Consider the following 13591-nt stretch of genomic DNA (forward strand, 5'->3'; position numbering starts at 1 on the left):
AATTTTCATTTTTAAAAACAGGAGAGAAAATTTGGCAACATGAAATGCAGTTAGGTTGATTTTGTGAGTTTTACCCACTCATTGAGTAATGGACTAAATTTTTCAATCAGGAACTAGGATTCTTGGCCTAGTTTATAAAAAACGTATGTAGTATTATAGTTTTCCTATGCACATAAGTGTTTCTACGGATGAGCCAAAAACTGCAGTTCCTGTTTGCAAAATGTAGTTTAAATGATTCTTTATTTTAAATAATGAACAGAATGTTGACGAGTGTGTGCAGAAGATCCAAAAAAGAAGGATACTGTGAAACAGATATGTAATCATACTTTACCTCTCTACCATAATTTGGAAAAGGCCTGTATCAGAGACCCCTCTGAAATTGAGAGGAATGGCTAAAAATTTCTTCAACTGAGAGTAATACTTTGCACGAATTTCTTCAACTGAGGGGTTGAACTGAAGTTTCTGTTGACGAAACACTACCTGTAAGAATTAATTATCATAAACTACTAACAAATTGCGAATTAACTTACGAATAATATTTCACGGCAAATTTGACAATTGTAAAAAAGTTACTAAACATAAAAATCACTTTCTGGGAAGTAGCCGATTTCTGACCCTTTTCTTCTAAAAGTTCCTACGTTTCGAGTTTTCCTGGTGTACCGAGAGACACATAGAAAAACTTAACGGCAAAAAATTACCTGGCAATAACTTAAACTGTCTTAAGTTGATGACTACTTGTGTCAAATCTAAAAGGTGTTTTCCAAGAACAAATTGGATCCGTTTTGTCCACACTCCATTCTTGAAAACATCAAGAAAGGGGTATAAGTATATCTTCCTTTAATTGTACTCACAATAAATAAATAAGAATGTGAAAGATACCTGTTGCAAAGAAAAAAAACACCTCAAAATCGACTGTCTGACCTGGGAAAATAAATAAACCTACTTTGCCTCATTGCATTTTTGAAAAAGTATTACATACCTAATTATGCCATTTCTTTCCAGATACTTTTCCTTTAAAGGGAAATATTTATGTAGTCTTATGGAAAAAAGATCATAATACTGAGTGAACTTGAATGAAGACGATTCAAACCTCTATTTTCATTTCCGGCAAGTGGTGATTCAGATGCTCCAAGCCTACTCGATACTGAAGCTCCAAGGCTTTGTAAAGTTGATGATTCCAATGAGATTTCCAAGAAGATGTATTTATAAATATGGCTTCAACTTCTTTGATGATGTTCCGCATTTCTGACACAGTTTCTCTCCACTTCGGCAATTCGCGAATTAGGTCAGTATCCATTAAAAAAATTACCTGAAGACGAAATGACAATGTTTGATGGCGATCGCACAAAATTAGGTTCTCAATTTTAAAAGTCAGAATTCAGGGCCACTTGAATTTTATTCTTCATTTCATATGACATACTTTACAACTATTCAGGCTTGCGCAGCTTTTACACCAGAACTTACATATGATGATCTTGAGAAAACTGAGACTAGATAGTGACTTTTACAGCTTTGTGCATGTATTCTAGTACTGTCATGCTGAAAAAAACCGCCATATTATCAGTCGAATGTTGCCGAATTGACCCTGATAAAAAATTTACTTTGGATGAAAGTTGTGCAGATTTTCCCATGAAAATTCCAGATATTTAGATTAAATTGCCAAAAAAAGTGTCAGAAATACTGAAAGAAAAAGATTTACAACTTTCCAAATAAATTCCTATTCTACAAAAAGAAACTTGGCAACGCCTGAGGGTTTATGCAGCGTCCTTAGCATGGCGAAGTAGAGATGTTGCAGCAATGACAGATAATGATCAAGGAGACCTCTCTCTTGCAGAAGTAATACAACAGTTAATGTATGATTTAGGAATTCCGCTTTACAGACATGGCAATGGTGTCATATCTCCATGCAAAGAAGAGTATTAAAGTAACCAGCACATGGAGTGCTATTTGGACAGCTTATTATGACAGTTGCTAAAGGAACATCGAATTAGAGAGAAATTAAAATCGCATTAAATTTTGTTGGTTCAAGAGGGATCTCCTTTGATTGACGGGCGGATAGAGGAAAAAGTTAACTTTTCTTAGTTTAACTTGACCACGCACAGGTTGTCCAGTTTTCTCTGGGTCCTCCTTGTATTAATCTATTAGATCTATCTTAGAGCTGCTTGTTGACTTTCTGCGTAGTTTGAAGGCGCTGAAACCTCAGTTAATTATTAGTCAGCGCATATGTTCTTGTCAAATTTGCTGAAAATGAGAGCAAGATAGGAAAAGAAATTTTAGAATCTCAGGTGACTTAGGAGAGAAAACTTTTACCACACCTTTGGATAAAAAATATTGATCAAGAGGCTATGAAAGCATGTATTTCCATTACCATACTTCAAAATATGTGTTCCTCCTTTAATTTTCTTAGCAGACATTACAAAAAATTTGTATGAAAACTTTTCAGATACTCTTAGGAGGGCAAGGGAAAGTTCATGCCGTACCGTGATTTCCTATTGCTAGGAGATTTCTTGAAAACCCTTAGTTTACCAAGTCAAATAAAAAGGAAGATAAAAATTATTAAAACAAATTTCCTTGCCTTTTCAGTTAACTTTTGATGATGAGACACAAGAGTATCATTCTGCAATGCTAGGGTCTGAACTGCTGCCTGGAGTTTTGCAATGTACGAATCAACAGATGTGATATCTGACCATGTAACATTATTCTGACTCTGAACTAGTCTAGCCAATTCCACTGCAGCGGTGAGCATCATGGGCCTTTGAGACGGAATCATGCGATCACCAATTGTGTTGTGGAATGTTGCACACTGCAAAGTAAAGAATAAATTCTAGTGGGTCCACGAAGTAGTTTGATCCTATGTAAATGAGTTGAAGCCTTGCATTAGGGTTGGATTGTGCAAAACCATCACTTCTGGTTCAATGAAGTTTGATATTAAATACCCTTCCTTTAAACTGAGAGAACTTGCCCAAAGAAAAAATGCACCCGCCTTTTATAGGTTTATAAGATAACTCATCCTTGGTGTTATATCTCCTAACCCAAACAAGATCTAAAAATACACTCTTTGATAAATTTTGAATCTTTCAACTCTCTTTAAATCAGTCCAGACCTTAAATGGGTCTATTATCTGCTCCGAGAGAAAAGGAACTGGTATTTCATTAGATGTTAAAAAGAATGTATTCATCAATAGTATCTTACCTTTTTGAACAAAGGACCTAGAAAAAGCTCTATGCAGTGGGAACTAAATTATTTTGAACTCAGTATTTTATTCAAGGCAGTGTTCTTTGGTGACGCCAAAATGCAATTCCTTACCACCGCATAGGAAATATTTATCTTTAAGATTAAAAAACTCTGTTGGAGGTTAAAATTCAAAATAATATTTTCTTGTACCAAGAGGATACACAAAGATAGTAATCAACAAGCAGAAAGTAACTGTAAATCAGGTAACTCGGTCTTTCGGCTTTTAAAGAGAGTTCGTAAGAAAGGGCTCATTTGGTAACCTGAGTGGAACTACAGTATGGCCTCGATTTATTGGATTTCATCGGACCTGAGGCCAAATCGGTTGAATCGGGGAATCCATTAAATCATGCTAGTGGGTTCCGCCGAAAGGACCAAAGGATCGATCCGTTAAATCGCGATCCGATAATTTGAGGTCTTACTGGAGTCTATTTAAGTCATTTGAAAAAGTTCATCCTTTAAAGTGCAATACACATAACAAACAAACAAATTCTAAAAAAAAATGCATATACCATTTGTGCCATGGAGACTAAATGTACAAACCTGAGAATGTTGGCAATGTATTTACAATTACTGATGATTCAAAATTAATTGTACAAGCATCATTAAATTAAAATTGGAAGTGGAATCACTTGGGACTCATAATTTTTGGTGCACAGTGATGAGCAAAAGAAGATTTGAATCAATGTAATTATCCCACTTAGTAGGGTTGATTTCATCAAAAATAAAAAATGCACACTCAGCTTATCTCAGCTGGAATGTGAAAATTTTGGAGTGCCAAAAAAAGTGCAGCCATCAGTTTCGTTACATACTTGCTCTAATGTCATTGCTTGAGATTTAAATTTTTTGCCAAGATCTGCCGCTTCTTGAATTTTATCAGGAATATGATAACCAAGAACTCGAAGTTGTTGCACTTCTCGAATGAACCTGATCAATTCAGGGCTGTAGCTCACTTTCATGAGCTTATTTTGTTCAAAGTGTACGACGGGTTCATTTGTGCTTAGACTGAAAGTTCAATTCAGAGAAGGTATTATTATACAGAATGAGCAAGTGAAAATTTTATAACTTGAGTGTTTAAAACATCAAAATTGTGATGAGATAATCACTGCCATCCACATTTGTATCATATCCGATGCCAAAGCAAGCATATTATAATTGGTGCAATTTTAGAGACAAGATAATACGCATCTTGCAGCTTCAATGAAACTGTTTAAAAAATGAAAGTTTTCCCTCAGCAAAAAGTGGAGAGTTCCAAAAATTTCCGATTACTTTTTCTCCCAATACTTTTGTAAAATGATTAAGCCAGTAGCAAACTGATTAAAGAGAATATTGTTACTATTCTGAATTTCTCTGCATGCTCTTAGTTTTATAAAAGCAAAATGGATGTCAGACAGTCTCAATATTGAGATTACATACTTGATTCTTTATTGCAAAACTACTTGTATTTGGTACATCTATTGGCAAAGCCTCATGCAAATTTTGCATAGAGTCCACATGTTTTGAAAAATCACAAATTTAAGTAGACATGTGAAACGATTGAAAATTGATCATGAAAGCATCTTGCTTTCAGTGGTAATATCAACAGTACTTAATGATGCAGACTTCCAGTCATACTTAATTTTTTTTTTCTTTTTTTTTTTTTGGAAAACTAGTCAAGGGTATTTCTTGAAAACTTGCTTGGGTTTTCCTCTCTGTGTGCAAAAAATTCTGTATTTTCAACACATAAAGTTGGTTTGTTTCTCTTCAAACAAACAAAATTGAGGCAGAATCTTTGAAACATAGCAATGGAGATACGTACTTTTGCAATTTGGCCAGCGCAATAAGTTGCATGGGAATCTTGCATTGAATATCAATAAAATTTACTCACCCAATGTTCCTATTTGCAAGTTCTGAGACAGTATCCCTTGACCAGGCATTAAACTTTTCTGTTTGAAAGTCTTTTAACAACTTTTTGAGGGCCTCAAGAGTTTCTTCAAGTTCCTTGAAACCTTGTAAATCATTCAGTAAAAGATGACTAGTTGATTCGATACTGATCACCTAAAACAAAAAAAATCTTCCTCATAAAAAGAAATTGCACTTTCATGTAAAATAGACTTCAGAAGATTCACACTTAAAGCAATTGGATTTTTTTTTTTTTTTTTGATTATACACAAGAAATTTGTACCACAAATTTTATCAAACAAAGAGAGGATTGGTATGTATGAAATTCTATATTAATTAGTAGGACTTTAGTCTAAAACCTAAGATTACCTAATTCTAGCCCTTATATTAGAAATTTGATTAAAACATAAATACTCCGAAATAAAAATGTCTTATCGTTTTATTTAAAATGGAATGGATTGTCGATTAGGGCCTGCATCCACCAGCTAGCTCCCAACTGTGCCTAGGAGGACAAAGGAAAATAAGCTAATTTTGACACTTTTTTTCCTTATTCCTTGTGTGGATGTACATTTTGCAGAACAGATGCTGAGGAAAATGGAATCAGGATAGTTCCTCAAATTTATCATTTCTTCCTAGTTGTTTTTTAATTTTTTTTTATGGTATCGCTTTAAACCTAGACCTGTCTGAACTACTGAAGAATTTGTTTGGCACAACAGTATGAGTGATAGGGCTCCCATCAATGCGCAAAATCCAAGAATTCATCATAGAAATTTCTGAGAAGATTTTCTTTCTCAAACATGTTCATTTTGTTTTTGCTGAATAGCCTTCTTTTATCATTCAAAGGCATACGCAAAAGCTACTAAAACAATAATAAGAGCAGGACTCCTGAGAATAGGCATAGTCTTGGAGAGCATCACGAAAAATCAGGGTTTTAAACAGTAGTAGCACTTTAGGATGGACAAGCTTATGAGAATAGCTGGAGAAGATATATTAGAGTGAATCAGATCATTCCCGACTCGAAAATATTCTAGTCTTCGGCGTCAAGCTAAAAATGAAGATGATAGATCTTCCTAAATAATGAGTGCGTAGACTCATCAAGCTAAAAACTAATGGATGGACACAAGATACCGGAGAAAGTCAAAATAGAAAAAGCTGAGATTTTATTCCATCAAAACAGTTTTTCCAATTATCTCTGCACAGGCCCGTTTTCGAGCAAAATCTTTGATATTGTCCACGAGCTTGTACACAGGCTGACTGAACCATGGCATAAACACAGCTTTTAAGTGTATGCACGGATCAACAAAGCTTCACAAAAAAAGAATTAATTTTTCAAAATACATTAGAAAGTGGTAAGTCATAAACTAAAGAGTGATGGATTACCTTTTCTTCTTGCTGTCTCGTCCAATAAATACTGGCGATCAAGGGCGGCATATCAACGTCTTTCATTGCCATGCTTTTTGTGCTTTCTGCATCGAAGTTTAAACTCATTACCTCATTGATATATCTTTTTAAGATTTCCAGCAGATTCTCTCTTTCTGAGCGTAGAGTATCAGCAATCAGGTCACATTGGATCAGCACCTCATAGCGCTTGAACTCCTGCAAGTATTGTAGAATTGGGACATTGAGACTGTGCAACTGTTCTTTCAGTTTGTGGGCAACGCACTCTTTAACAGGACCTGGAAAAAATTAGTTACATGAATTCAGCTCCATCAGTAATTATAGAAATTAAATTACGTGAATCAATCCGGCGAGAAATAAAGTGTCTTTTGGATTTTTCCTGTGATTTTTTATGGCACTTTTCTAAACATATCCAAATCTGTGACCACTTTTAGGGGGAAGATCCCTTCTCTACTTCGAAAGTGTATCCCCTTTTGCTTAACTTGACTAGATACAAAACTTCAACTTGCATTCATGAAGGTGTTTACAGGAATTCAAAAACAAAAATATGGCCTTATGTCATTTGACCTTACATGACCATTTTTTGCAAAAAAAAGTATGACCACAGAGTTAATAAAAAATCTATATCACCATTAAAAAAAAGCTTGTAAGGAAAACATTCTACCATTGTGGAGTTCACACCAACTAACTTTTTGTACTTTTAGACTGCGAGAAAAGATACGCCATATTGATTCTTCTATTTACTTTACATGTATAAGTAATGTCAGATGATCTTCTGTCGTAGTCTAGAAGTGCGTAAACTTAATTGGCGTGGACGCTGGCAATGCTGATTAGAGGTAATAATTTCAAAAAATGGTAAAAAAATAATAACAATCTTTTGTTAGACTGAAAAATATTGCAATCTAATACACTTGAATAACCAAGAATTTTGATCAAAAATCGAGTGATGAAACAAAAAAATGGCAGTTTAATATGACTCTCATGCAATTATAGGACCAAAATAAAAATATGACAATATCACATGAGTTTTCTAATCAATCTTCGATTTCATAATCCTTACCTAAATTTTTCTCATGTTCATTGACTGCCATGTTCCACGCTTGAGAGTACGGACTCCACAGAAGCGCATTTAAGCCTGTAAAGGGTGTGAAACTCAACCCTTGAACAAACTGACTCCTTTCCTGAGCGGAGAGAAGTCGACTCAGCTGCCAGTGAACTGTTCGTAATGTGAAAATCTCCTGTAACCTTCCGCAAAACCCATCAACATAAGAAGGAATATATCTTCCGAAAGACCACTCCTGCTCAGTGTAGTGCGGCCAGAAAGTCATAGTTAGTTGCTCGCAAACGGCAATAAACTTTTCACAAACGTCGATGCAAACTGACAGTATATCTGTAACGTCCACGAGGCTACTCCATAGGTCAACACCAGTAAGATGTTTCATGATGAGAGTGCACAATGTGTTGCCGACCACATCAAAGAGGTGTTTCATTCTTGATGCTGGATACTTCACTTTCCAAAGATCATCCAAGGAATTTTGGATTGTTTCGTAAAGGTCTTCAACATCAAATAATGAAGATAGAGATAAATTTTTCAAGGCTTGCTTTAGTGAATCCAAGGCTGGAATGATAGCATCAATCTTCTTTGCAGGAATTTGAGATTGGCCAGACTGCTTCAAGGCAAACCAGAATGACACTTCATCTTCAACAGTTAAAATATCTGAAACTGACTCTGGGTCATTTGAGGTGCAATGACCAAGCACTAAATGTTTGATAGTGTTCCCGAGATTATTAATTTGTGTTTGAAGTAAAGGATCAACTTCATTATTCCATTTTTCATCCTGAAAAAAAGGGATAAAAAATTCAAATTGCCACCAACAGGTAATGATGATTATAAAGTGGTCTTGGTGTTACACCAGCATGATGATCAGCCAGATCTTTTGAGTGTGCATCAAAAAATTTGTGCTGAATCATGATAGAGATGTTTTTTAATTGCATTATACTTTTATCACAATGCAAAACTCACAATGAGGACAAAGAGAGGCGTTAATGCATGAATTCAATAAAGGACTACGTGCAAAACGGGCCATTTGGGGCTCGGGGCGGATACATTTGAGACTTGCCCTATTCATTCACCTAACAATGCCCCATCTTTTCCCAAAGTTTCAAGCCCCACAAAAATTTTGGGGAGACGCGGCGGGGGGTCAAAGTTAAAAACCGGCAAAATTTTCGCGAATTTATTACTCGAAAACCAAGAACTTTTGGAAAATGCGGTTTAAACGAGCGTATTCAGCGTGACGAGAGCTTTCAGAAAATGTATAACATCATAGAGTTTTGTCAACATCAGCTCGAGTTATCGCCTCCGAAGCGCCGGAACGCTCAAAAAAGACCCCTTATTTTTTCACGTTTGGGCCGATTTAAAAAAAAGCCATTTTTTTATTTTGATGAAAAACTAATATGTTGTTCCTGACTCTCTGTAGACCCTCTAGCTCTTTACCGCATGCTGGGGAAATGTTTTGGTCGCGAGTTATAAGAGCGGACAGGAGCGAAGGTCGGGAAAATCGGCTATTTTAAACTGCGCGCGGCGACGTTTTTCTTCCGATCAGCGCCGCGCGCGCAGTTTAAAATAGCCGATTTTCCCGACCTTCGCTCCTGTCCGCTCTTATAACTCGCGACCAAAACATTTCCCCAGCATGCGGTAAAGAGCTAGAGGGTCTACAGAGAGTCAGGAACAACATATTAGTTTTTCATCAAAATAAAAAAATGGCTTTTTTTTAAATCGGCCCAAACGTGAAAAAATAAGGGGTCTTTTTTGAGCGTTCCGGCGCTTCGGAGGCGATAACTCGAGCTGATGTTGACAAAACTCTATGATGTTATACATTTTCTGAAAGCTCTCGCCACGCTGAATACGCTCGTTTAAACCGCATTTTCCAAAAGTTCTTGGTTTTCGAGTAATAAATTCGCGAAAATTTTGCCGGTTTTTAACTTTGACCCCCCGCCGCGTCTCCCCAAAATTTTTGTGGGGCTTGAAACTTTGGGAAAAGATGGGGCATTGTTAGGTGAATGAATAGGGCAAGTCTCAAATGTATCCGCCCCGAGCCCCAAATGGCCCGTTTTGCACGTAGTCCTTTAGTTTCACATGCAAAATTAGTTTAGTCATTAGCTTCCGGTTGAACAACTCATGGTGGTGATCGTTGAAAGAACTGTACAAGGTGATATCAATGGTTAAAGTGTGGTGTAGTAAACCACATGTCCCTGTTTGCAACTTTGCAAACTATCTGTCGCATATGTTATTTTTTTCCTTAGAAAACTATTCAACGCTATTTCTTGAAAACTTCCTTGACTTTATTTATCTGTAAGCAGAATATTTGGTATAAAGTTCAAACTATAAAGTTGGCTTGTGTCTCTCTGAAAAATAGAGTAGTGAGCAGAAACTTTGAAACATTGCAATGGTGATACACGGTTTCCTTAAAAATTGATATTTTGAGATTGAATTCTTTCAAAACTCTGTTGATTGGTTGATAAAGATTTCTTGTACTTGAGGTACATTAAAATCCTTAAAAATATTAGAGTATGTGGTTTATCAAGGCACTTGGATCTCTCGTAACTTTTAATGTGGTATTTAAAACTAATGTGAATTCTTTAAAGTCAGTTTATATTACCTAATAATTAATTTCTAGGTACCCTATTTGGTGAGCAATACAAAAGAGGGAAGGATACTTGGATTGCATTTTGCAAAAAGGAACCAAGGACATTCCAATGTTGCTAGGATTGTGCAACTTACAATCTTTGCAATATAGTTACTGGAATTGTGCACAAAATTAAAGTGACCAAGGTAACTCTCGTCTTGAATTTATAGTTTATTGGGAGTAAAAATAAAATTTGTTTAGGTGATCAGTGTTTATATTTGCAAGGTAAAATCATTTGTACAATCTTAGCGACATCGGAATGCTATTGGTTCCTTTTTGCAAAATGCAATCCACTGGAAACTATTTTGTTCTTTAAAACTATGTAACCTACCTCCAGTAATGCAGGAGCAAATACATGCTGTAGGGTATGATGAAGTCCAATAAGAGGAGATTTCACAATTGTGGTCATGAGGATGATTTGATGAAGGTTAGTTTCAGTCACAGGAGTAGGTTGCTTTTTAAAAAATACCAAAATACTGTCATCACCCTCACAATGAGGAATGCGCAAACTTAGTTTGAGAGTTTCTTCACACGGAGTCACTGATAGAAGTTGACAGTTTACATCATTCAAAAATGTATCCACTTCTGGTGCATTTTCAAAATCAGCAAGATCAGCAGCGATACAAGATGAAAAAAAACTTTCTGAAAAAGGAGAAGGGCATTTATTGGCATTATAAGTCAAATACTGGAATTTCAAGAAATTACCTGTTCCAATGACAACTACTCAATTTTCTTGTTATCAATTGGCATGATCTGATTGCTAGTCTATTTTTAGTCAGAACAACTGAGGGAGGTAGTTACAAATTTTAATCGCTGCAACAATAATTTTTTGTTCGTTTATTTTTTCGTTTATTGTACTATTACTCTTATCTCTTATTATAGTCTGTTTAGTTTACCTACCAGGCAGGGCTACCTAATGTTAAATATTTTGCCGGTTCCTCTGTGTTGTTATTCTCTATATGCAGCCCTCCACACAAGCAGCATTGCTTGCAGGAGGGTCTTGCCAGTTTAAAATGATTATTATGTTGTAATTTTGTTTTGTAATAATAAAATAAATAAATAAATAAATTGTCGCCCTATTTAAGGGAGTTCTCTGTAGAATGAAATAATTTAATTAATATTCTAAGAGACAGTGCTCAAAGGTTATCCAATATCTTAATTAATCCTTGTTTTAGTACATTTCATAGGAGACTTTGTGCTAGTCTGGTAATGAGAATAATTAGGTTCTCTTTCATTTTCCAACGAATTGGCTATGCTCCAGCAGATATGTACATTCTGCCGTGTTGTTGGTAGATCAAATTACCAACATTTTCCAACAGCATAACAAGATAATGAAATGCAGTATAACGATGAGGCTTTGTCTTCTTCTTGATTAGTTGCCCGAACATAGTTTCAATGACCGTTCAGCTTGCTGCTCTGTCAATGAACCATATTTTTCCAACTGAAGCCTCAATCACAGGGACAAACTATTTGTTTACATTTTTTTCCAATATATCGTTGGATAAAAAGATTGTGTGATACTGAAATGAGAACTCAACAATCAGATGAAAAGTTGAATGGGTGCTAGTTTAAATCTGACATCACCTTCAATTTTCCATTCAATAAGATGGAAAGTTGTAGCAAAAGCTTCCAACCAACATTAGCTGAACCTATATCTTCATGAACCAGAAGTTAACGGAAATACCCGAATGCCGATGTTGGGTATTAGGACAATATCACACAGCGACAGAAGCTGAATCAAACTTTTTTAGTTCAACTTTCAACTTGTCGTCCGTTTTTGTTGGATAAAAAGTTGAACCACCTGAATTGGGCTTGTCAATGTCTGACAGGACTCGTGGGTCTATGAGGGTGTGATCCCTCAGTCTGTCTGATAATAAATTTCGGAGCCCCCTTTTAGTACACGTTACACAAGAAGTATGCTTACCGCAATTGCTTCGTAAGAAAGATTTCCGAGGATCACGAGTATTCATGCTAGATGATGTTTTGAAAGGGAATAGTAGAAATAAATTATCCATACATATACAGCTACTGCTAACGTCTAAATAATGGTTGGGGAGCTTATGCTTGAAAAGAGCAAATTAATAAAGTCCGCGGAGCGAGGACTCGCCTTGTGCGACATTTCCATTTGTTTGTTTTGAAAATTCGGACCTCGTGCGTGGATGTTTACTTTTTGCAGGCAAAGACCCCCTCGGAATGAGCAGGCAAGATGGCTGCGTGGCGCGACGGGAACTCAGAGCAGTTCGAGCACCCTCTAACCAATACCTACTCTAACCCATCCTATCGTCTGCCGTCTCCCCACCTTATCCATCCACATAATCATGTTTCCAATAATGTAAAATGAATCAGTGAGTTCGGAAACACTCCAACACGGGTTTTTTTCGATTTTCACTTTTTTACGGTTTAGTAACACTTATGGATAAGTAGAAGCATCTGCACGCAAAAGGATATTTCGAAATTGCAATCGGAAGTGCTCGAAACGGCGACGGGAAAAGGGAAGAATCGAAGAATTTCATTGGAAATACCAATTTTTGGCCGATCAAGGGAAACGGGCGACTATCCGATGCGGTTTTATTTTTTCGGTTCAGTATACCTTGTGCCAACAAGTTATATAAATATTCAAGCGTTATTCAGGTCAAAAAATATAAATTTTTCAGGGCAGACTATGAAAAATCAGTATCTGAAACTTGGTGCGTTAAAGTCTCTAGAGTACTTCTTGCGTCCTTTGGCACCAAAAAAGTTTTTCTTAAACTAACTTCTTCGCCCGCTGCGAAGTTTTAGGTGTTTCCTGAAAATTTTTTTTTCCGAGTTGGTGTATTTTCGAACTCACTGATTCAAATGTCATCTTAGGTACCTAATGCTATATTTATGCTCCCATATTTCACCCCTTGATGCCTGACTGGTAAAATTCACCACTTTTTGGATCGTTATGTACTTTTGTAGGTATAAGTTATCAAAAGCAGAAATGTGCAAAAGATATTTTTTTAGCAAATTTTTCAAGAAATATGCTAAGTGCCTCGTTACCTTTAACAGGATGTTTCCCAGAAGTTGTACCATTGTGCCACAAAAAAAATTTATAAATTTGTGCGAATGCTGAGTTAAATTTTTAGCTTGATGGTTCATCTTCACATGGAAATATTTTTGGTAGAATTACAAATTCCACAATGAAAGTCTAGCAACACAGCTAACTTAGCAAAAGCCCTCATATTTCTTGAAGTCAGGAGAGGGTAATATTTCTCCCCCCTCCTCCTAACTAGTTCCCCCAATGCTCCTGAAAACATCTCTGCTGAGCGCAAAAATCCTCAAACTCATTCCTCATCATCTGGCATCCCCATGGCTCAGATATAAATGAAGCCCCTCCCCCCCTTATTTTCCATCAAAATTCAAAATGTAAGTAG

At 36.2% G+C, this 13591-nt stretch overlaps 1 protein-coding gene across 1 annotated transcript in view; it reads right to left on the reverse strand.

Moving 5' to 3' along the window:
• Window positions 1–12350, reverse strand: part of btv (dynein cytoplasmic heavy chain beethoven) — an 87135-nt gene extending 74785 nt beyond the window's left edge. Inside the window, exons 1-9 of the mRNA XM_072299625.1 lie at window positions 12121–12350; window positions 10528–10838; window positions 7571–8348; window positions 6493–6788; window positions 5099–5268; window positions 4044–4236; window positions 2576–2803; window positions 1091–1309; window positions 332–480 (exon numbers count right to left, since the gene is read on the reverse strand). Of these exons, the coding sequence (XP_072155726.1) occupies window positions 332–480; window positions 1091–1309; window positions 2576–2803; window positions 4044–4236; window positions 5099–5268; window positions 6493–6788; window positions 7571–8348; window positions 10528–10838; window positions 12121–12211 (2435 nt within the window). The 5' untranslated portion in view covers window positions 12212–12350. The remainder of the gene's footprint in view (window positions 1–331; window positions 481–1090; window positions 1310–2575; window positions 2804–4043; window positions 4237–5098; window positions 5269–6492; window positions 6789–7570; window positions 8349–10527; window positions 10839–12120) is intronic.
• Between the last annotated feature and the right edge of the window lie 1241 nt (window positions 12351–13591).

Source organism: Bemisia tabaci, chromosome 4 (genome assembly GCF_918797505.1).
Source record: "Bemisia tabaci chromosome 4, PGI_BMITA_v3".
In the NCBI taxonomy this organism is placed as follows: Eukaryota; Metazoa; Arthropoda; class Insecta; order Hemiptera; family Aleyrodidae; genus Bemisia; species Bemisia tabaci.